General features: G+C 40.4%; 1 protein-coding gene across 1 annotated transcript in view; it reads left to right on the top strand.

The window, feature by feature from the left end:
* The window catches only part of TRMT1L (tRNA methyltransferase 1 like), a 741,948-nt gene that overhangs the window by 554,105 nt on the left and 161,781 nt on the right, over positions 1-26,062 (top strand). Inside the window, exons 13-14 of the mRNA XM_044085311.1 lie at positions 10,870-11,036; positions 25,483-25,587. Coding sequence (XP_043941246.1) covers positions 10,870-11,036; positions 25,483-25,587 — 272 coding nt within the window. The remainder of the gene's footprint in view (positions 1-10,869; positions 11,037-25,482; positions 25,588-26,062) is intronic.

The following is a 26,062-nucleotide window of genomic DNA, read 5'->3' as shown; positions in this document are numbered from 1 at the left end:
CCGTTCTATGGCTACCTCTGCAGCATTTTGGTCAAGAGTTCCCTTAGATGACATCTGTTCAGCGGCTACTTGGGCCTCTTCTCATAACTTCATTTCTCATTACAAGCTGGATCTGATCTCTAGAGGTAGGGTAGCCTTTGGCTCCGCAGTGCTCCAGAATATCCTTCCATGAGGACCTCCCAGGTTTTTGGTAGCTGGGGACTCTGTCCCACAGGTTGCTGATCAAATGAAGTTAACTACTTCAGATAAAGAAGTTATGTACTCACCATAACGTTCCATCTGAGTAGGTAACTTCATTTGTCCGCAACCAACACCCCCCTCCTTCCCCCTAGCCTGTTTCGTGATCATTTTTACAACAGAAGGTTATGTTGCTCATCAGGTTAGCGTTTCTCTTTCGAGTATGTTTGACTGTTGGTTGATAAGTGGCAAACTTGGTCTGAGGACTGGAGGGAGGTAGCAGGGTATTATGGGTAAGGGGGAGGAGCTGAGAGCTCGGATCTTTAGCTTGGAAAGCTGCCCGCTCGGATCCAGGTCGGATCTGATACCCACAGGTTGCTGACAAATGAAGTTACCTACTCAGATGGAACGTTATGGTGAGTACATAACTACTTTTTTTGTTGAATCCATACATTCACATTATACTGTCATATCTGCTCATGCTAAGGACAGAAGTACGGCACATGAGGAAGGAGCCTAAGCTTCGTAGACTAGACAGACTTTACAGGTATCTTGGTGGGCAACTTCCATTTGTGAGGAATACAGGAATACTGCAACAGCGATGTATTAAAATATCTACCGTTATGGTAAGTTACCTGCACAACTGTGCTACTTGTGGCATAACTGTGCTCCGTGGGATTTTAACTGCCCACTTTCCATGATATATTAGTAAAGTGAAGAAATCTATCAAAACATGAAGAAATTTCAGTTGTGTGCAAGGATCCTTACGGTAACAGATCTTTGAGGCGAGGTGACTGTACCAGTAAAATTACCTTCCATCTATTTCAATAATGAGTGCATATATTTTGCTTACCTTTTATTGTGGTATTATTCTATTAACTTTCTGCTTGGTTTTATGTTAATATATGGCTGGTTGAAGAACAGTAGCAAACTGCCATTATCACAGGTTCATATGAAGGCCATATTGGGACTGAAGAAAAGCTCCTATCAGTGCTGAATTTAAATGCATGCGTTGTACACTAACCAAGGTTTGATGAGATGCTAGTGCTAGGCCATTGTTGGTGCATAGTTCACAGGCAATTATAGGCTGTCTTAGGTAATACTAGGCTATAACTGCCCTTGTGGGCCATTTTAAGCCTAGCCATTTACTGCATTTGAGAATCAAACCCTGCACCTTGTGTCTGTAAGATAAACACTTCAACCATTATGCCAACTCTCCAACAAGGTAAATACTAGGCTAGCTGCCCTTGTGGGCCATTTTAAGTCTAGCTGATTTGTCTCTCAAAAATGAGAGTCAAACCACATACCTTGTGTTTGTGAGGTAAACACTTTAACCGTTATACCAACCCCCAACCTGAATAATGTTTGTAGCTGAACATCAGACCTGATTGTAAAGCTGATGTCTTAACCACTACACCAGAGAATATTCTGCAGACTTTTACAAGCCTAGCCAGTAACCACACATCAGAATCAAGCCTCATACCTTGTATCTCTTTGGTAAAGACACTAACCATTATGCCAGCCCCTAGGTACTGGTCTCCATAGGTAGTAGATGATGAAAAAAAGATGTATGGACAGGAAAGAAGACATATTAAGTAGGTAAACCCAAATATTATTTGATTATGATTTACTGTTTTAGTGACATTTTCTTAGTCTTCTGTTATGGTTAAGCATCCTAACAAGCGACTACTTTTTTTGAACTCTGTTATTGTCATGAGTTGATAATCTTCATTTGTCTTATCAATTTTGCATTTAATGCCCTCGATCACATACAGCACGGCTCCACCTTTCTTTTTTCTCTATTATTCCTAAAAAATGGTACTTCCATGTCATACTTTTTGTTTAAATGTACCCATGTTTCTGCAATAGCAGCAATGAAAACCATCTCCCTCTTCGTCACTGCTTGCAACTCCTCAGAATTCTTGCGTATTTTTTTTAAATGGATAATAAACCAAACTATTCTCTGAAATAATTTTCCATTTTTTTCACTGATTAAATATGTATCATTAACATTTACCCATAAGCATGAGCCTCTACTTTTGTATGTTTGTCCTATCGTCTGCCTAATGTTGTGGATTGTTATGTTAAATGTAATGTTACAAAGACATGCATCTGGAGCCTTTCTCCCTGGGCTTCCGCTGAAAATTGGCTTTGTTCCAAGTTGGACTTTCCCAGTTAACAAATGTTAAATAAATGAAAAATAAATAAAAATAATGTAGCTTACTTTGAGCTCTCCAGTTATCTTTTCCATTTTTTTCAATGATTAAATGTGTATCATTAACATTTACACATAAGCATGAGCCTCTACTTATGTATTTTTGTCCAATTGTCTGCCTAATGTAGCTTACTTTGAACTCTCCAGTTATCTTTTTCTTGCACCCGACCTTGACCTATTAGAAAGGTACTGTTGTGGAAACAATTTTGTAACCCATCTTTGAGAAGTGACATTCAGGGCTAAGATGGAGTCTGGCAAAACTTATCTTTATCCAGATGTCTCCCCTTCCTTTTTCTCTGTCCAGTGACTCAACCAGTTGTATATATTTTTTCCTGAATGATGGCTAGTCTGTTACTTTGTGAAACACGTTTAATATTCATACATATAGGTATGGATATAAATAGATATATATTTTGTAAATGTCCCTTCGATATGTACTGTTTTCTCCATGTACTTGCTGTTTAAAGTTTGTGCGACACTGATAGAGAATGACCCATTCCATTGAGGATGTAAATGTATTGCATATCAACCTACAGCCTCAAAAAAATAGTATGATTAAACTGTGTTAGAGTTTAATAAATGCTGTAGAGCGGCACTGATTTTTCACATATAGTTGGTACATTACAGGGATGTCAAACTCAAGTGACTGTGAGGGTCGTTATGAGGACGAGTACATTCATTTTGGGCAGCATACCTTAACAAGACAATGTTAATTACTTCAGTTTAGCAGTACTTACAAAAGGTTGCTGTGCTGTAACCTTGTTATTTATTAAGGACATTATTTTTCATTGAAGACATAAAATATTTTTCCAGAAAAATACCAAAATTAGAGTGCCAGGTTCTGGAAAAATTGAAATGTTTGTGGAATTTGGTATTTTAGACCAGAATACTCATTCTCCATAACTTGTATGTCATCTTAGATTTGCTACTTTTAAAACTATTAGTTTGCTTTGCTGTCATGTGCAGTGGATATAAAAAGTTTACACACCCCTGTTAAAATGCCATATTTTTGATATAAAAAAATGAGACCACAATAAATCATTTCAGAACTTTTCCGACCTTTAATGTGACCTTTAACTTGTACAATTCAATTGAAAACCAACTATTAGTGGAAGAAATATAAAAAATAATAAAAGTACAGTACGCTGGTTACATTGTGTGCATACCCTTAAACTAATACTTTGTTGTGTGTGCACACCCTTAAACTAATACTTTGAAGCACCTTTTGATTTAATTACAGCATTCAGCCTTCTTGGGTAGGAGTCTGTCAGCATGGCACATCTTGACTTGGCAGTATTTCCCCACTCTTCCTTACAAAAGCACTCCAAATGTGATTGCGAGGGCATCTCTTGTGTACAGCCTTCTTCAGGTCACCCCACAAATTTTCTATTGGATTTAGGTCTGGGCTCTGGCTGGGCCATTCCAAAACTTTAATTTTCTTCTGGTGAAGCCATTCTTTTGTTGATTTGGATGTATGCTTGGGGTCATTGTCGTGTTGAAAAGTGAAATTCCTCTTCATCTTCGGCTTTCTAGCAGATGCCTGAAGGTTTTGGGCCAAAAGTGACTGGTATGTGGAACTGTTCATAATCCCTACTTCCAGCTGAAGAAAGCAACCTCAAAGCACGATACTGCCATCACTGTGCTTCACCGTGGGGATGGTGTTCTTTTGGTGATGCGAAGGGTTTTTTGCGCCAAACATACCTTTTGGAATTGTGGCCAAAAAGTTCAACCTTGGTCTTATCAGACCATAACACATTTTGACACATGCTTTTGGGAGACTTGATGTATTGTTTTGCAAATTTTAGCCGGGCCTGGATGTTTTTCTGTGTAAGAAAAGGTTCTGTCTTGCAACCCTACCCCATAGTCCAGACATATGGAGAATATGGGAGATTGTTGTCACATGTAGTACACAACCACTACTTGCCAGAAATTCCTGCAGCTCCTTCAGTGTTGCTGTACGTCTCTTGGCAGCCTCCCTGACCAGTTTTCGTCTTGTTTTTTCATCAATTTTGGAGGGAAGTCCAGTTCTTTGCAACATCGCTGTTGTCCCATATTTTCTCTGCTTTTTTGATGACTGCCTTCACTGTGTTCCATGGTATGTCCAATGCTGTGGAATTTTTTTTGTACCCTTCTTACTGATACCATTTAACAATGAGATCCCTTTGATGCTTTGTAAGCTTTCTGCAAACCATAGTTTTTACTGTAGCAGGCAACTGAGTAAATGCGGGAAAATCCTGCTAGGACAGCTGAACTTTATTTGGGGTTAATCAGAGTCTCTCTGATGGCAGGTGTGTACCCAAGAAGACTGAATGCTGTAATTAAATCCAAAGGTGCTTCATCAAAGTATTAGTTTAAGGGTGTGCACACACAACAAAGTATTAGTTTAAGGGTGTGTACACTTACACGACCAGCATATTGTACATTTTTTATTTTTCCCCTAACAGATTTGTTTGTTTTTCAATTGAGTTGTACAGGTTATAGGTCACATTAAAGGTGAGAACAGTTTTGAAATGATTTATTGTGGTCTCTTTTTTTATATCACAAAAACCTGGCATTTTAACAGGGGTGTACACTTTTTATATCCACTGTATTTCATTATAAATCCACTAAAGAATTGCAATTGAAATAATAACTGGAAATTGCTCTTGACAATGTGGTTTAATTCCAGAGTAAGATCTATAAAACGTGGTGCTGTAAAATCCAGGGATTAATGTAGAGCACCACAAGAGCTCAGAATACTAGCTCTAGAAAAAAAAATCTTTCAATTATGTTAGCTGTGCTTCAGACCATATACACCAGGAAAGTGTGCAGCTGTCTAGATTAAATGCAGTCATCGCCCTTGCTCATCATGTTGATGACTTAGCTGGCAGTATTTGATTTCAACAAGCTTGTCAGTATTAGCTATAATATCCCAAGGTAAAAGCAGTCACTATTACTGGAAGGTTTCCCTTTTTTTCTGTATTAACATTTGAAATATTGGGAAACATCACTATCAGGGGCATATAAACAGTGGTTTTAGTTCTTGTATTTCATTTAAGTATTACATATTACCTCCTGTGAGAAGAAGTAAAAATGTGCATGTCTGTTGTGCACTGTATCTAAAAATTTGTGTTAGTGAGGCTATGAAATTTTTAGTATTAAATTAATAGCTTTGCAAGTCCTAGAGCATTGGGTTTGTCTTCCTCGTGTTTCTGTACTAAACACAAATATGGCCACACTAATGTATAACTGCTCTCAGACAAATGCATTGCCTCCCACCCAATGAGCAGGATCATGCACTTGCCCTTTCCTTTCACATATAGCCTACACTGTAAGATAAAATGATAGCTTCTTTGTGTACTTTTCCGTTGTCTTATTGTAAAGATTGTGAACTACATAATGACCACAGTAATGTATTTCAGGTTGTTTGCTTCTGGATACATACATGATCTGTTATAAGCCATATTAGTGATCCTACAACTTCCTTGTTTCACACCAAGTACAATTTCTTACCCTTGTACCCATATGATAGCTACCTTTCATGTGGACGTACTATGCTTCTTTGTGAGGAAAATAACTATTCCATGATGTTGCCCACAAATACTTGTACATTGTCCCCAAAAGCCTCATCAGTTATCGTCTTGGCTGTGATATGTGCTGTTTGCTTTCACATATAGCAGGCCTCCATACATTCTGTGTGCATGCACACTTCTGACATTGATTGTGAAGAATGTGAAGGATATAGTGGTCACCATACCTCCCAACCTCTTATAGCAAGAAATCTTGACATAGCCATAAATAATGGGGGACAAAGGCCCCAAAATATGGACAATTGTAAATATTTCTCTTAACAAGCTTAGAAAGTTGATAGAACAGTTTTTTCATTGGCATGTTTTTTCTGAAGGTTATGAAGTCTGAAACTCAAACTTCTGATTTAATCCTCAAGGATTTGCCAATTATTTGGCAGAAAACCACAATTTATATGAGAAACAGACCAAAAAATATGTGGCAAATATCTGGACATTCTGTGAAAATCTGGACAGTTGAGAGGTATGATCACAATAATGTATTTCATGGATATATGAATTGCTACCCCTGACGAGCCATACCATTGATTACTTACAGGACTTTGGCATTCATGTATATATTATCCCCCAAAAATAGCTGCTTTTGGTGATCATCTCCAATGTGTGATTATAAACAAAATGAAAAGAAATAATGGCCACAGTAAAGTATTTCAGCATGTTGCTTTAACACCTACTTCCATTCCAGTCTGTAAAATAAATAAGCAAAAAAAGATAGAAAATATACACCACTGATGTCCTGCCATTGCTAAGAACATCTGCAAAAGAAAAACATTCCTGATTAGAACATTTGCTGCTGTCTTTAAATGATTACAGATCATTGGATAAGTACTGAGATTGGTTGCTCATTGCTTACCTTGCATAGGAAGTGGAAATGGATTGTCTAATCACCTCCTGTTACTGTGTGAAATGGATGTACGTTTTTACATCAATGGACAACATGCTGTCTTCCAACCAGTTTCCGTTCCCTTTTTTCTATGATTGCCCCTATTTATCATAATCAGAGTTTTAGTGGATGCAGCTAATCCTGGAACCCTGCCTATGATAAAGTCCATAAATGAAGAATGAATTAAATGTCTTTTCTGGACCACATTAATTAGGTTTGTAGGACTAGTGTAGGCTGTGATTGCTAAAAATGTTACATACCAGGAATCTCAAAGTCCACCTTTTTTTAAATTTTTGGCACAGACTCAGTCCATTATATCGCGTTGTAATTATGCTTTTCAGGACAATTATAACTTATTGGCATTGTGCTTTGAATTTGTTTTGTACACAAGGATATTTTCATTATTTTCAAATGAGGCCATTGCTTAAATCTGTTCTACTAACTAACCTGTTTTGTTACAGTGGAACAGTTTGGATCCATCTGGTTTACAAGTGTTAAGTTTGCTTTAAATTTTGCTCTGATGTGCCTACTCAAAGTTTATGAGGTCAGGGATTTTGTGGTTGCCTTAATAAACAGGGCAATTTCCTGGATATAATCATATGTCCGTAGTGTATTTCAGTAGTTCATCCTAGTTATGTAATTCTTAAGTGGTCTGGGTACATTTTCATTGTTCACCAGTGACTGAAGTAACAAATCAGTCTGTCAATTTTCATTCTGTCCTCAACTGATGGGTTTGAATCCAATCCTCTGATCCGACTTTGCTGTTATTAAAGCTCTTGGTAAACAAAAAGCTATCAAGCTCCTTACTTACCCATAATACTCCAACCCTAAGCTACCTCAGATCTTGTTTGCCACTTTCAGTGAAAGACGTGGTTGACCTAGCCCTTGAGCTTTTTCAAAGAAGTGATTTTGTTTGAGACTCTGGATCCGAGCCTTCCAGCTCCGTCTGGCTCTGATACAAAGACATTATCTTCAGTTCCGAAGCTTACCCTTAGGGCTCCAGTTTAGTCTGATCTGGAGGGCAATATATTTTTTGACCCTTCAGAGGCCCTTTTCTTGGAATCAATGAGGTGGTGAGAAAATGTGGTTCAGGAAGTCTCAGGGTCTCTTCCAGGACCCGTGGAGAAAGTTCCCTTAGGAGCAGAGGGGGGAACGCTAATGATCGATGGCACCCCTCAGCAGAGGAGGCCTGCAAAACCAGGAGTCCAAAGATTTTCTGGACAGACCCTAACAGTGCTTCAGTGCTTAAGAAAGGAGGCCCAATTTTCCACATGTGGAGGCAGTTGAGGGTCTGTTTTCTCTGCACCAGAGAGCCTGGCTAGACATAAAAGATAGTTTGGTTGCAGAAGATTATATCCAGAAGCTATATAATACCCTTTTCCCTTCCACCTCAAATCTCAAGAAAACCCCCGATGTTCTACCCAGTCAGAGGGAAGAAGTAGCGATTCAAATACAAAAGCTGCTAGAATAGTCATCCAAGAGGTCCCACCAGACCACATAGAATCCAGAACTTACAAAGAAAACGGGACTGAGACCAATCTTGGATCTCAACAACTTGAACATGTCTGTTCAACGTACCAAGTTTTGGATGGTCACAGTTCAGTCCATTCTCCTTTTTCTGGGCAAGGACAACTGGATGTGCTTGATAGACCTACAGGATGTGTACTGTCACATAAAAATGAACAGATTATCCAGAAGGTGTCTGCGCTTCCTGTTGGGAATCTGTCACTTCCGGTTCAGAGCTCCGCCCTTTGGTCTTCCCACAGCCCCAGGGGTGTTCACCAAATGCATGGCAGTAGTAGCGGCTCAGTTGAGACTGCAAGGATTCTGGGTGTTTCCATAGCTAGACAGCTGGCTCGTTACTGCCACAACCAGGCATCAGTTGATACGGGCAAGGGATCAGGTTCTCCAGATTTGTTCTTATCTGGGAATAACTATAAATTACAAGTGTCAGCAGGAACCAACTCAAAGTTTGGAACTCGTAGGAGCAGTTTTCAACACAAACTCTATGATAGCTTCACTGCCTCCCTCAAGACTACAAACCATAAGATCAAAGATCAGAAAATAATCTACAGTACCAAGATTTCAGCACACTTGGTCCTTCAAGCTTCTAGGATCAATGTCAGCAGCAGTGACCCTAGTATCCTTAGCCAGATTTTATATGAGGATTCTCCAGTCCCATCAGTTCCAAAATTTCTGCAGAAAGCTATCATGTTGAAGAGCAAAGTCATCCTCATTGCACTTTACTGGCCTTGACAGATTTTTTTCCCTTCCTTTGGCCTCACTTACTTCAGACTTTGGATTCTGGATCAGAATCCAGACATCGCCTGATAGGCATGATCCATCCCGACATATCAAACCTCAGGCTGATGGCCTGGTTTCTCCAACTTCTTTAATAGCTAGACAACCGATGCGGTCTTCCCCTGGCCAAGATATATTTTTATTTTCTCGTACATTTTCAATACAAAAACTTTATTCATGTAAATAGAAAAGATTTGTTTACTGGGCACAACAAAAATCATGTTGCACCTTTTGCAGCTGTGATACATAACATACTTGAATTTTTAGCCCCACTTTTTGAAGAAGAGACTAGTTCCTCTGCCATTAAAGTTCATGTAGTAGTGATATCAGACTTTCACAGTGGATTTGAAAGTTATAGTAGCCTGTCATAAGTTGTGCAAAGCTTTCTTGCAAGACTCTACTTTTGAGACGTCTGTTTAAGGACTGTACTCTGGCATGGGATTTCAATATGCAGTCCCCTCTTTGAACCAGCAGCTAAATGTGACCTTAAATATCTTTCTTGGAAAACTGTTTTTCTAGTAGCCATTATTTCTGCTAGATGAATTTCAGAGATTCAAGCTTCGTCTTCAAAACCTCCATACTTAGTGACGCTATGAGCAAATGGCTCCTTCCTACCCAGGGTGGTGTGAGAATCTAATATCAATCAATCCATTATTTTGCCAGTATGCTTTCCTAGTTTTGATAACTATGGCGAATACATGTTACATTTATTAGATGTTCAGACAGTTACATTCTTATCTACATAGAATAAAAGACATCAGAAAAACAGACCCGTTTTCCGTTGCAAAATTGAAAACGGGAAAACCATTTGCCAAAGCAACTTTAGCCAGATGGCTGGCTGACCATATTTAATTTTATTTATAACAACTGATACGAGCTCAATTAGATCCATGGGCGATGGCTTCAGTTTGCCTATCCAGAGTGTCCATGGATGACAAGTGCAGCAGCAGATCGGGCTACTCCCCATACTTTTATCACTCGTAATAAATTGGATCTGGTCTTCAGGGGTAGAGCATCATTTTGTTCAGCTGTGCTCAGGAATGTCCTTCCTTATAGTCCACCCTGGATTATAGGTAGCTGGGGACACTGTCCCATCAGTTGAGGATAGAATTAAAATTTACATCAGATAAAGAAGTTGTGTACTTAGCATAGCATTCCATCCATGTTGTCCATTTTCATTCTTCCTCAGCTTCCCACCCACCAACCCCCATCCTTTATTTACAAACTTCTGGAAGAATAAGCTGTTGGAGGGAACATCATTGTCTTTTTATTATGAGCTCCAGATATGGTTTTCTCCTATATTCAGCACATGCAATTTTATGTATCCTATATTTATGCATGTTAAACATTTCTTTTCTGGTAAAAAATCAGCAAACATCAGAGGTAGCTTAGGGTTGATGCATTATGGGTAAGGGAGGAGCTTGAGAGCTTTCTGGTTACCACGAGCTTTAGTAACAGCAGAGTCCGTTCCAAGGATCGGATCCGAACCCATCAGTTGAGGAAGAATGAAAATGGGCAACACCAATGGAACATTATGGTAAGTACATAACTTGTTTTTTATCTTTCTTCTACAAACATAAATTGCAATGTTACAGCAAAATTTTAATTAAATCCTTTGTTAATCTGTTGTATCAGTATGCATTAGCTTGCAGTATATATTAAAGGTATAACACCCCCCCTTTATTTCTTGTTTTCGTTCTCCAAATTGCTTTTCTTTCAATAATTAGGTCTGGCAGTCTATTTAGCACAGGATTTTTGCGGAACATGTATTTTGAGACAATGCTACATGGGTTAGAAGAACTTCAGCCATTGCTAAAGACATTGATCTGTGAGGCAGAATGCACAATAATGAAGCAGTTTGATTTCCCAATACCGAAAAAACAGAGCAACCAAGGTCAGTGCAATGTGTGTGTGTATTAAAAAAAATGCAGTCGGGTATGTTGGATTTTGGGTAGTGTTTTGTGTCAGTAAACATTGAGCAGGTTATTAAAAAAGCTTAAGCCTTTTGTGCAAGTTTGATTTTCACACAAAGTGGAAGGATGAATTGTCTAGTCATTTTGTTGAGTTGCTTTATCAGAAAGACAACATTGCAGGAATAGTAAGCTTTGCTTGTGCACTCTGTAACAATAGATAGTATTTTCAGTGAAATAGTATACATAACTACTTTAGTTTTGTATAATGATGAAAAATTGTTTGGTCTATGCTTTCACAAAAGCAAACACACTTAATATGGATTAATAGTCTATTAACTGACTGACCTTGCTAATGCACAAGCTTTGGGGAAATTTTGGCTCAAAGGAATTAACTTTGCATCTGTGTGTGTGTTTATCTTTTGCTCATTTGCCCCACTGATTGACGTTCATTAGCCCCTTCTCAGACAAATGATCCATTCATTCTCTCTTCACTTAAGGCAAGAACTGGTGGAAAGGGGCCATTATTTGGGCAGTAGTCTTGGGTGGAGCATGTTTTCTTTTATTCTTTTTTCTTTTGAGGGGGGAACCCTAACATCCACACACACTTGGCTGTGTGAGGGAGAGGGGCATACAACATGGCTGTCCTTAATGAATGTTTTCTCACTTCCACAGTGGGTGCTGCCATCAAATAGTTCTGCCCACCAACCCCAAAACATGGGGAGGTAGTTTTCCCAGTCTCCTCCAGGGAAATCATACCTGCTCATTGTGCCCTCAAAGTGCATCATGTATATTTCTCAGCTGTCTGCAGTTTCATAGAATGTCAAGATTTTTGCCTCATATTTTTGGTCTGTTCCTCATAAATTTTATGATTTTTCTCCCATGTCTTTGGGATTAAAATCACTAAATAATGGACATTTGAGTTTGACTTTGAATCCTTCAGAAAGTGCACGCAGATGCAAAACCTATGATTCTAGCAACTCTTAAGATTTTAAAAGCAATTTTTAACCTCTGTCCCTGATTTTGGGCCTTTGTTCCCCCCATTATTTTTGACTTTGTCCAAAATTCTTGTGTTAAGAGACTGAGGTATGAGTGCATGCGACCTTCCCCACTCTCTACGAGGGGCAAGTGTGCCACACCCATTCACTTTCCTCCCTGCCTGGACCCTCCAGTGCTGGGATCACAAATTTAGCCCTGGTCAACCTCTGTCGTAATCAGAGCTCCATCCATATGTGCCACAGAGCCAGGCTATAATATAAATGTAGGGCATTTGAGATAAATTGCTTAAAACAAGAAAGGTTGCTTTGTTTTAAAGGTAATTCTAGTTTTGTTTAAAAGTAATTCTAGTCTGACAACTGTAATCTTTGCCAGGATCCTTAATGTATGTGATTCCACAGTTTTGCAGTGTCGGGTTCAACAGGTAACAGACTCGTCTTTGGTGCTGGAAGACCAGAAGGCTGTCTGGTTTTATTTTTATGTAAGTTTAATGCTGCTGTCCTGAGTGTGCTTATCAGATGAGACCTTAAACCAAGGCCACGTCTGCTTGAGTCGTTGGTACCTCAGGTGGATGTAAAAGGACCTAACCACCTATCAGAAGGAGTAGGGAGGTTCCCCGATGCTTTAACAAATTTCCACTAGTAGTATAAATACCACCTTGAGACTCCCCTGAAAAGAGGCCACTAATCTAGTGGGACTAACCCGGTCAACAAATGATAAATAAAATATATTGTTTTAGTTTGTTTTTGACCTGTCAAACAGTACTTTAATTTCCACTGGATGCAGTCTGGGAGTCCCCCCCCCCCCCTTCAGTTCAAGAAATGTAGGTTACGCCCACAACTCACTGCATCACCATGACCTTAGCTTAGTATTGTGTGATTGTTCTTTTTTGCATTCCTAATCTCCTTTCTGGTGAAGTGGGGCCTGCAGTATCACCCTGATGACTTGAGCTTCCTTGCATATGCTAGTCCCTGTTGCAATGCTACGTACGGCTTGATAGATTAAAGTACATTCCAGGTCTTGTATATTGTGTACTGCCACTTGTGGCAGGCGAAGCACTACCTGCTGTGCCTTGGAACATGCCAACTCCCTTCCCTAGGATGAGCAAGTCAGCACTGGTACTGACTTTGTAAAGGGTGATGTACTTGATGTGCCAAACTTCACAGGCTATCTTTAAAAATTTGAAGAGAAGGGGAAGACCATGTAGATATATACAGTAGATATAAAAAGTGTACACACCCCTGTTAAAATGCCAGTTTTATGAGATATAAAAACAATGAGACCATAATAAATCATTTAAAAACTTTTCCCACCTTTAATGTGACCTATAACCTGTACAATTCAATTGAAACACAAATCTTTTGGGGGGAAAAAATATAAAAAATAAAACATACAATAAACTGGTTGCATAAGTGTGTTCACCCTTAAACTAATATAAGCACCTTTTGATTTAATTACAGCATTCAGCCTTCTTGGGTAGGAGTCTATCAGCACGGCACATCTTGACTTGGCAATATTTTCCCACTCTTCCTTGCAAAAGCACTCCAAATCTGTCAGATTGCAGGGGCATCTCTTGTGCACAGCCCTCTTCAGGTCACCACACAGATTTTCTACTGGATTTAGGTCTGGGCTCTGGCTGGGTCATTCCACTGGTAGAGTTTCTAGTAGAATCTAGAACAGAAGCTGCTGTTAAAAAAAGGAATAATTTGCAGAGCATCCAAAATATTGCATGGCAACTATAAGAGTCAATCGGAGGAGGTTTGAAAGGATTGAGAAGAGATTGGATAAGCAATTCACAAAGAAACAGTGGCAGGATATGTGTATATCTCCCAAATATGCAACAAAGTGTAGAAGATTTAGGATTTTTGCTTGGAAGTGTTTGCATTGGTATACTCCAAGAATTTTTCCTCTAGTAGACAGCAAATGTTGGAAGTTTGATGGGGAAGAAAGAGGTAACTGGGAACATATTTTCTGGGAGTTTAATGAGGTGATAGACTTTAAAGATTCTCTGCAGAGTGCTCTGTTAGAGGTACTGGGTGAGCAAATTTGTGTAACAAAGGAAATTATTTTTTTGAGCTATGATACAGAATCAGAATTGCCTAGACATAATAAGGCCTTGAAGTTGAATGTAATTATGGTGGCTGCCAAAAAAACTATTACCAGAAGATGGAAATCAAAGTCTTAACCAACTTTACTAGAAGTAGTGAATATAGTAACTGAGGTAAAACAACTTGAATTGGTATCTTTAGAAAAGGGTAGGAGCAAATTACATAGGAAAAATGGGAATTGTGGAAACAATACATGCAGTGGAGGAATGAGTTTTAAAAGAAGGCAGGATTTAAATGAGCTATGTAATTGTTGACTGGCAAGGACTGGATAGATAAGTGATATAATTGTAGTTGAAAACATTATATGTCAGTATGGTTTGTGATGTATAATGTTTGCAGCTAAAATTGTCAATTTGGTATGTTTTGATTTATATAAATGTATGATTGCCTGTGTCGTGATAATTTAATAAAAATGTTTCTTTAAAAAAAAAGTTGACTTTAATAAGTTAAATGTTGAAAATAATTCTACACTAAAAACACCTTTTATTGCATGTCCAAAATCTTCGAGGGAGGCAGTTTGAGAGATGATAGATGTAGCTAAAGCTAGAAGCATTATTATATATTTTTGAATTGTAGTTATAACGTCAGAGATATATCTGCTGCCTACTTGATGTTTTACTTGACGTACTTTTTTTTTTTTCTTTCTTTTTTCCTGATTATCATGTCATATGATAAACATGGTAATAACTATGATTATAATCAATTTAGGGGCAATAAACATGGTAATAACTATGACTATAATCCATCTAGGGGCAATAATAGAGAGGATTATGATTGTGTCTCCCATAGTAACCAACTTATGTTTGAGACATGGATGCCAAAAAAATTAATCTCGCATGAGGTAGTGTAGGCTATTAAAGTTGGATGAAATTTCTGCTTTATATTAATAGATGGAAACATTTACATTGGACCCATTGCCAGAAGACTCCTGTCAGTGTAAGTTACTTATGGCGTACATATGGACTGATTCAAAAAAGACATGCTCTCTGTGGAAGTTACTTACACTGGTATAAGGCTCATCTATAACACAGGCTTATACTGGGGGACCAGATTCCAAAAGACTTGATCTTGGTGTAAGTGACTTACTCTGGTGGAAAAGTCCAGTAGTGAGGAAGGGAATTACACAAAGAGCAAGTCGTGTGAAATCTGGTCTCTGGTGTAAGGTCTGCTACTTTAGACTGACAGCAAGTCTCTGTAATCTGAGCATCTTACACTGGAGTAAGTTACTTACACTAAGAGCAAGTCTTTTGAAATCTGGCCCTTTGTTGAGGGTGGTACAGGAATTTCAGGATAAGATGGAAGGTGCGGTGATCATTGTCACAAAGCAAGTTGCACCTTGTGGAAGCATATCTCTTGGCTAAGAATAGGGTAAGGAAGTTGTGATATGGAAGCAGGTTGGATACTAATGGATCAAGTAGGTTAAAGTATAAATTGTGGTACTATGCAGTGAATAGATTGTATTTGGTGATAAGATGATAAAATCAACTTTTTGTGGAAAGTATGTAGAGTTAGAAATATGGTAAGGATTGGAATATTGTTTTAGTACATTCTTTTATTTTTGCATTTTAAAGTATATTGTGAACTTTAACCAGGTGGTGAACACTAATTAGTACTGAATTAATTAGTTATTATGCATATAATTATGGTTTATGATAGAGACTGAGTGATGAAGCTTATAGTAGACTATACAGTTAAACTGGCAAAGTTTATATCAGATTAGATAAAATTATGTTTTGCAGAATGACCACAATATATATGAAAAAGGAAAACTGTTTCAGTTTTTGTAGTAGAAAATAAGTATTTTGAAAAGAGTTTTTCAGTAATTTTATTTTGTTTTTAATATTTTTCTGGTTGCAGATTTTATATGATGGCTACACTTATATTGTGATATTTTTTTGAGACTGTCATCCTCCTGTACAGAGCAGGTTTCAATGCCTGATGCCCACTCTCTCCCAGAATAGGCTTCAGCATGTCTGTGATCCTTTAAAGGATAAAGCAGGTGTCTGGAAAAATGGATGGAAGATGGAGAGGGAGACTTTTATTAAAATGCATATATTTTTGAATTGCTTGAAATTTCAGTAAATTATTGTATGTGTTCTTCACTAAGGGACTGTCTTTGCATAACTTCCCTCCAAATTACCACCATCCCAGGCTGATGTAACCTTGCATCCGTTGTCTGTTTTTGTCTGATTCAATCTTTGGATTATCAGATCTGATTGGATCTGACCTCTGCAGCTTTTTTAAAACTGTCGATCAGCTCTTATTCCTCCCTAACCCATAAATGTCCTTCATGGATGCATCTGCAGTCATAACAAATGGGTTGTCCTGTCGTCAGGCAGCCCTTCGGTCGGCCGGATTCCAAAGTCTGGGTCCGGCTTCGGCTGATGTCGCACTTCACCCGACGTCATCTCTGCTGGTCTTCGGGTATAAAGGCATCAGCCGACGCCATTTTCCTCAGTCTTTCTTGCTGCGTGGCGCCCGAAGCAGAAGCTGTTCGCAAGTGCCGGTCGGTCAGATCCAGAGATTACTACTACCGAATACTACTTCGAAGACTTCTAAAAAGCTAAGTACCCCGTTGGGGACTCTTTCTTGCCTCAGCCGATGTCAGAAAAAGTCAATAACTGTTTAACTTGTGGGAAACAAATACCTCATAAAGATTTCCACTCTTACTGTTTGCCTTGCTTAGGCCCAGACCACGACGTAGCAGCCTGTTCGGCCTGTGCTTCCTTCAACCGACGAACGCTTAGGCGTCGGTCAGAGTTTGCTGAACAGTTTTTCGGCTCAGATTTTGCGTACATTATGCCGTCGGATCCTCCGACTACCCAAATTGTTAAACGCAAAGAAAAAGACCGGCACTCGCAGTCCGCGGTTTCGGCCGAAACCACGGTTAAGCAAGCCGCGAGTGTCTCGGTTTCGTCCGAAACCGAGAAAACTGGTCAATCTTCAGCCGAATCCATGACTACTACTGAGGCTCCTGCTACCTTATCTGAATCAGCCTCAGAAATTTTGCCTACTACTGTGGTTCCTACTGATCTATCAGACACCATCCCCTTGGATATCTCTACCCCAGCACGTGGTGCTGCTAGGCCCCCTGCAGCCATGTCTATTAAGGCCTTTGCCAGGGCTAAAGCAGCCAAATCAGCTAAATCAGTGCCTGTTAAACCACCCTCACTCAGGCCCACTTCTAGTTCACAAATGCTTACTCTGGCAGAAGATTTAATATCCTTAATTAGGGGATCCCAATCTCACCCAGACAGGGCCTCTCAGCCCCCAGAAAAGAGACAGACCAGCCAGAGGCTCCTTTTTCCAACTATGAAGATTCATATGCTGAAGAATCCATTCCAGCTGCCTCTCCACCAGAGGAATTCTCCTTTGGGGAAACCTTACATGCCATGAGAGAACAATTCCAATGGCAGGGTCAAGATTTCTCAGATTCAAGAAAAAGGCTTAGGACTTTTCTGCACTTACCACAACATAGGCCCTTAGCTATACCTCCTGTCCTATCTGTTGTGGACGATGCATTTAATGATGTCTGCACTGCACCTGATTCTTTACCTCCAGCCCCTGCCAAACCAGATAGATTTTACAGGGTGCCAGACACTCATCACCACCTATACAAGGCCCCACTTGCAGACCCCGAAACTATATCCCAGGGCCCTAAGGCAGTAGCTTCGACCACAGCAAAAAATCCTATTCCCTCTGAAAGGGAATCCAGGTCCATAGAGAGATGGGGGAAAAAAGTCTACACCTCTGCTACTCTCTCAGCTAGAGCTTTAAACTGTCAGTTTCACATGATCCAATACCAAGAGTTTATGCTTGATCAGTTAATTAAAAAGCTGTCCTCTGATGAATCTTTAGATAAGAAATATGTATTAGAAATGGTGAATAACATCCAACAGGTTAGTAACCATTCTTTAAAATGTGGCTATGATGCACTGGAGGCTTCATTTAGATCAGCCATGACTGGCACAGTGATAAGAAGGCATGCATGGTTGAAAGAACAGGTCTTGCCGGATCATGTTAAAGCTAAGCTATTGGATGCTCCTATGGATAAGGCCAGTCTATTTGGGAACCTGCCCAGCAGGTAATGAAGAAAATGGAAGAGAAGGCAAAATCTGTACAAACAGTTAAAGATTTCCTACAGGTTCAGCCCCCAAGGTTTAGCAGGAACTGGCCTGCCAAAAATTGGTCTTTTCCTGACTCCACAAGATCCCAAAGGGGCAGGAACAGACGCTCTAGGGGCAGAAATCAATCCAGAGGAGGTGCCTACAGAGGACGACAGTGGCAAGGCAATAACCGAGGCACAGACGCAACCACTGCCACTGCAACAGGACAATCACAGTGACTTGGCTCTGATTCCGCCTACCAGGGAGCAAATAGCAGCACCATTAGGCGGAAAGTTAGCCTTATTCTCGAAAAATTGGCACTACATTACAAAAGACAAGTGGATTTTGCAAACCATAGACCAAGGCTACCGGTTCCACTTCCACACTTTACCAGTAAAAAGAGGAATGCCAAACCTGCCCCAAATCAAAAAATAGAAGCCCTGCACCAGACAGCAGAATTAATAAAGATGAGAGCTGTGGAAAGGGTACCAATAACAGAACAGGGCAAAGGATTCTACTCCAGACTCTTCCTAGTACCAAGAAAAGAAAAAAACTGGAGACCTATTCTCGACCTGTCCACCTTAAACACATACATCATTGTCCCAAAATTCAAAATGCTGACCCTACAGCAACTTCTTCCCATGCTGGGCAAGGAGTGTTGGCTGGTAACTCTAGATCTCAAGGAGGCATACCTGCACGTCCCCATTCGACCAAATTGCAGAAGATACCTCAGATTTCTTGCAGGATCAGAGCATTATCAATTCTCAGCATTGCCCTTTGGCTTATCTACTGTGCCCAGAGTATTCACAAAATGCCTGGCATCAGTAATCGCTCACTGCAGAGTACAGGGAATCCAAATTTATCCATACCTGGACGACTGCCTGTTACAAGCGGACAACAAAAGCAAGCTGACAACAGATTTACAAAGGGTCATTTACTTGCTACAAGCCCTGGGATACACAGTCAATTTTCAAAAGTCAAGACTGATACCATCCCAGACAAGAACTTTCTTGGGTGCGGAATTGGACACAGTAAAACAGATGGCATTCCTAACTGCAGAAAAACAAAAAGAACTCCCTCTTTACTTCTTGGCATTAACAAAGCAGAACAAACTAACAGCAAGAAAAGTTCTGCAGGCCTTGGCCTTCATGGCATCATGCATAATCTTGGTCCCACATGCCAGACTACATATGAGAAAGTTACAGTGGTACCTAAAGAATTTATGGTCTCAACACAGGCACAGCTTAGAAACAGAAATACCACTAATCCCATGCTTAAAACAGGAGTTCCTATGGTGGGCTCGGGCATGCCAGTCAAACCCAGGCTTACCCTTCCACAACTTCCGAGCAACCCAGACTATCACAACGGATGCCTCAGACCTAGGATGGGGGGGCACACATGCTGGACAAATGCGTACAAGGACTGTGGACTCAGGACCAGCTGGGCCTGCACATAAACCAAAAAGAAATGCTGGCAGTAAAACTGGCAATCCTAAAATTCAGACCTTTCCTCAAAGAAGTTCATTTGATGATAAGGACGGACAACACCACAGTCATGTGGTACATCAACAAACAGGGGGGCACTCATTCTTACCCCCTATGCAGAATGACTTTGGACCTCTGGAATCTGGCTCTCAGCTACAACATCCAGTTACAGGCAATATTTGTACCGGGAAAAGAGAACACCCTAGCAGACATTTTAAGCAGAACCACCTCGGATGCTCACGAATGGATGCTACACCCGGACATCTTCAAGGCCATCACAAAGAAATGGGGAATGCCACAAATAGATCGATTCGCTTCCCCACAAAATCACCAGCTCAAAAAATTCTGCACAAGGACATTCCACCCACTTGCATGGAAGGTGGACTTTCTATCCTTCAGCTGGAAAGGCCTGACAGCATATGCATTCCCACCTCTTCCCTTGATGCACAAGGTACTACTGAAAATCAGAGAGGAACGTCCAAGGATAATTCTGATAGCTCCGAACTGGCCAAGACAACACTGGTACCCATTGCTGAGGAGCATGTCTCGGGAGAAAATGTGGTCAATACCCCTGATGCCTCTGATGTTAACTCAGAACAACTACAACATCATACATCCAAACCTAAAAACCTTGCAACTGACTGCCTGGAACATCACATAGCAGTAACTAACCCAGACCTTTCACAAAGGGTTAAAGACATTATCCTTGAAGCCCGCAGACCTTCAACAAGAAGGAACTATGCAGGAAAATGGAAAAGGTTCGTCATTTGGAGTACTGAAAGAGGAAAAGATGTGTCGAACATAGATATTGCTAACATTCTGGAGTACTTGGCAGAGCTTCTACATACAGGCCTGTCCTATTCCTCCATCAAGATACATGCATCAGCTATTTCAGCAGAATACAGCTTTGATCCTCCCGTCTTTTCACATCCTCTACTCAAGCAGTTTCTCAGAGGGATCAAGAATGTAAAACCTCCTAGGAAACCACCATTACCAGCATGGGACTTGAATTTTGTACTAGAAAAGTTGACACTCCCTCGTTTGAACCAGCAGCAACAGCAGATCTACAACACCTGTCATGGAAAACTGCTTTCCTACTGACTATTACTTCAGCAAGGAGGGTTTCGGAACTACAGGCCTTAATGGCAGTGCAACCCTTCCTAATCTTCCATCAAGATAGGGTGTCCATGAGAACTAATCCTACATTTATGCCTAAGGTGGTATCCAGAGTGTCCTTAAACCAGGCAATCCACCTACCTACCTTCTTTCCCAATCCACAAAACAGAGGTGAAAGAATAATGCATACCTTGGATGTACACAGACAGTTACGCTACTACCTGGACAGAACCAAAGGTAACAGAAAAACTGACCAGCTCTTTGTAGCCTATGCAACAGGAAGGGAAGGAAAAGCAATTTCCAAACAGACAATCTCCAAATGGATAGGAAATTGCATAAGATTCTGTTACTCCTACCATGGAAAACCAATTCCACAGAACATAAGACCTCATTCTACAAGGGCTACAGCCACTACCACAGCTTTCTTAAGAGGAGTGGCAACCAAGGACATTATTGAGGCGGCTACTTGGACCTCCGTGCATACATTTGCCAAGCATTACAACTTACCTCTATATTCTAGATCCCGAGCAGGGTTTGCCACTGCTGTACTGCAAGGGATCCTGACTACACCATAATTATTATTCCTCCTCCCCTAGTTTGGCTATGGTATTCTACCCATATGTTATGACTGTAGATGCATCCATGAAGGACATAGTACAGTTTTGTACCTACCATAAATGTAGATGTCCGAACTGGATAGCATCTGCAGTCAGGATTACCCTCCCTCCTTCCCCTCTGCGGTACTCCTAGGGTATTTACCCTCCTAATAGCTAGCTGGGGGGGGGGTCTCTTATGGTGTATTTGTTTGTATATATGTACATACATGTTTATTTTTTGTGTTTGCCTTCTACTATTTTGGAAACATTGGCATTTATCCAAAATTTAGCTTTCCAAGAGGGCAATTGGCATCTGGGGCAAGAAACACTGAGGAAAATGGCGTCGGCTGATGCCTTTATACCCGAAGACCAGCAGAGATGACGTCGGGTGAAGTGCGACATCAGCCGAAGCCGGACCCAGACTTTGGAATCCGGCCGACCGAAGGGCTGCCTGACGACAGGACAACCCATTTGTTATGACTGCAGATGCTATCCAGTTCGGACATCTACATTTATGGTAGGTACAAAACTGTACTTTCTCTGTTCCACAAAATACCTCCGGTCTCATTTACTACTGGTTTTGAATGGATGTGGTCTACAAGGGCTCTGATCCTGTGTCACTAGATAAGTGATATTTTTTCATTCTTGGTGTCTGTTATCTGGAAGGTTTTCCCTTCATAGATATCTCCCTTGTCCTCCCCTTTTTGTAGTACAACCAACATCTATTTCAGTCTGCCATAGTGCAGCTACTTCAATTTTCCTTATAAAATTTTTTTCTATAGCTTCTGTAGTTATAATTGTATTAGTTATTGTTGGAGTTGTAGCCGCTTTTCTAGTTGTGGTTGTCACTGAGGTTCTCTCTCCTCTGTCTTTCTCTCTCTTACTGTGATAGACAAGGTCCAAGATTTTAAGAAATGATCGGTCTGTGAGCACAAACATTACCTGCAAGATCCACATTCTTTATCCATATACTGTCTGGGTGTAGCCCACTTTGATTCAGACTGAGAGTCTGGGTTGAGGGTGAGGGCATTTCAAACGGAAGATGGACCAAGGGGTCACATCATTGTCTTGGAGATGATAGCAGTCCTCATTCATTGCAGATTTTTCAGGACGACCTTCAAAAGGTTGTGATTTTCCATACAGATGCATGTTGTCTATCAGTAAACCAGTAGGAACCTGATCATATCCACTTTGCCAGGAAACCATGCGAGTTTGGTAGTGGACAATGTCTTCCTGTTGCTTTCTCATTGCAGTGCACATCCTGGAAACTTCCAGTGTTCTCATGGGTAAGTTGAGCAGGTCCATTCTTCTACCTTACAAGTGGTCCCTTGATCAGACAGTGGCAGCATAAATGTCACTGGTGCCAACATTGCTGCAGTCTTTTTTCTTCATACCTTAACAAATGCAGCAGTTTCTTTGCCCTGTTACCTCTACAGGGTCATTCACCAAGGGATGGCTCTAGTCCAGTTGGTCCCTGGGTCTTCTGTACACTTTTCCTCTCATATCCTTGATAACAAAATGTATTCAGAAAGTCAGGAGGTGCAAGGCCAAGGTAATCCTCATTTCCCCCTTTTGGTCCCAGAAGGTCTGGTTTACCTTCCTCTGGCCTCCAAATAGTATATCCTCCCACGATGCTGAGATTTCACCCAGATCTTTCTAGTCTGCTATCTGGGCAGCCTTACCTGGACCTGAAATCCTTGAAGCTGACCTGCATGGTCCCTCCAGTTCTCACGATGGCTGTGGTCCACAAGGTAACTACTTCAGAAAAAACAAGTACAAGCAAAGCTTGCCTTGTCAGGTGGAAGAGATTTTCTGTGTAGGCATCTTCTAAAGGGTTAGATTCTTTTTCGGCATCTTTTCCATCTATTTTGGATTTCTTGTCAGATCTGTTCCAAAAAGGCACTATTTTTTCAGCTATCTGTTCAGTTAGCATCTTATTCCAGTTTTCACATTGGGCATAATCGAACATCCATCACTTCCCTGAAAATCTCGAAAGCCTTTCTGAATGAGACTTTGTTACTGTTACGGCCTCTAATAAAGGATCCTGTTCCTCCATGGGATATTACAGTTATGATACAGACATTAACTCTGGCTCATTTCGAGCCTGCAGCCATGGTGGACTTAAAATATCTTGCTTGGAAAATCATTTTATTATGGCTGTTACTGCTGCAAAGAGGATATCAGAATTGCAACCTGTGTCTTGTAAACCTCCGTATATCATCTTCCATAAGGACAGGGTGTCTTTGAGAACAAACCCCTATTTTATTTTGAAGGTGGCATCCAAAGTTTACCTTACCAGTCTATCGAGTTGCCATTATTCTTTCCAGAATTTTCCATTGAGGAGTATACATTTATTGGATGTTCACAGACAACTCCGATTTTACTTAAGATTCCTATCAGCTTTTTGTTGCCTTTTCTAAAGTGAAAGCTGGCAGCAGCGTATCAAGTCACACTGTATAGCTGGCTTTCTGATTGCATAATGTTTGTTTACGAAAACATGGTTTTGCCTGTATAGTTAATTTTTTTTAAAATTCTACAAGAGCAGCATCTACTTCTATCGGCTTTCTGCGCAGAGTTCCTTTGAAATTTGCATGGCAGCAACTGGACATCTGTTCACAGCTTTGTGTCTCACTACAAGCTGGATGTGCAGTCCAGGTTCTGTACATCCATTGGGTCCACCAACATCAGGAATATTGTTCCTTGATGCCACCAAGGTTTTTTTGGTATCTTGGGGAAGCTGTCCCAACAATTGAATCAGACAAAAACAAGACAACATTGGATGCAAATGTTTACTTTGTATAATACTATATCTGTGTTGTCTTGTTTTTATCAGATTCAATATTCCCCCATCCATCCCCTTCCAGGTTGTCATCTGGTGTTCCTTTTTAACATATGAACCTCATCAGAGACAGTCATTCAACCATCTTGGTTGCTTTGTCACACTTGTGATCCATTTTATATCCTCTTTAATTGATCTTGGAATATTGTGTGGTTCTGAGCAGGCAAACTCAATCTAATGTATTTTTAGCAACATAGGAAATTATGGGTAGGGGATGAGTCCGAGCCCTGAATCCAGTTTAGAAAAAAATTGCCGAGGTCAGATCCAATAACCCATATTTTGAACCTGACAAAAAACAGACAGCATAAATTGAGCATTATGTTGTAAGTACAGAACTTTAATTTATCTTCTTGGAAACCAGCACCAAATGAATGCAGCAGTCCATCATATCTGCACAACTGCTGTACAGTTTCTGTACTCCAAGAATAAATCCAGACACCATCTGTGGAGATATAACCCACAGCTTTCTAATTTCTTCCTAGGAAATGCTAGTGTACTGCCTTCTCAGGCAATGACTTGTGTGTTTCTAGTTTGTTTCTATTATGGTTTACATGTCTGCTTTTGTTCTGATTGCATGCATGGTATTCTACATTTTGTGAGTATGCAGATGTAGATGTGTATATGTGTGTGTGTGTGTGTGTGTGTGTGTGTGTGTGTGTGTAGGGGTTACATAGCTAATAATGTTTTGAGGCATGTGTTTTATAGCAGTTTCAATGACGAAGCAAAAATCTGGTTACATATCTTCTAATTTTCTGGCAATTTTTTTTCCATGGGCTTGTGTGGTTTCAGAGCTGTTTTTTTATTTTTTAAGTTATGAAATGAAAACCCACCCCCCCTTCTTCCTTGAGGGTTAGAATGGAGCCAAGCCCACTGCCCCCAAGTTTATATGTTGCTCATTACTTTTCTGGGATTTCTTATTTGTTTCTGTTTACAAGAGTTGTGATCATTTCTGATTTGTTGTGATTGTGCCAAGGTGCTTTAAAGTAGGGCAGGTACAGTGCAGCTCTGCTGCAGAGACCATTAAAGGCAGAGATTTATTATTATATGGACTTAATAGATAGTAGGCTGCAGACTGAAAAATAAGTGACACAGGTTAATGCATTTGCATTGCATTTTTGTATTGACATGATACATTAATTCAAAAAAGTGATTACATTTATTCTTAAGGTTTTAATCTGTTTGCAGTTAACTGGAGAAAAGAACCTGATACAGAAGTGACCGTTGTTCCTCTTCCTGCTCTTGCTGCACAGACGTCAGTAGATTGCACTCCACAAGTTCAGGATGATACAGGTATAGTAGTGTATGATTATCTCTTTCAGACTTTAGTCTTATTCCAGCCTGCTTCATCCCTGAGTGATTTCTTCATTCATCCCCTTCTCCTGCTGTTCCAGGGTACCAGGAGGGAGAGCTAGGGAGTACTATAGCCTATGGTAAGGGTTGGGTAGAGTTTAATGCTGCTGCAGCCTTTTGTCGCTGCCACAAGGACAATGCAGTGTCTACCACTCTGACCTAGGCAGATGCACTTTCTTACATCTTCTTTTCTCAGCCACAGTTAAAGCAGTCTTGGGCTAGGCTGTTGCCGCCAGGTCCCTGAATTTATGGAGTACATTTCAGCCACAGTGGCTGTGTGTGTGTCCAGGTAGGTAGATAGATATTTATAGACTTTCCCCCAAGGTTTTTTTGTGGCACGACACCACCAGGTCGCTTCCATGAGATTGTTGAGATGACATCTGCCACTTGCTCCCCAGTCTTTCCTGGTGAGCTA

Source organism: Protopterus annectens, chromosome 10.part0 (assembly GCF_019279795.1).
Source record: "Protopterus annectens isolate FY-2018-M chromosome 10.part0, PAN1.0, whole genome shotgun sequence".
Classification (NCBI taxonomy): Eukaryota; Metazoa; Chordata; order Ceratodontiformes; family Protopteridae; genus Protopterus; species Protopterus annectens.
Note: the sequence above shows the minus strand (reverse complement) of the source record. Positions and strands in the feature narration are given on the sequence as shown.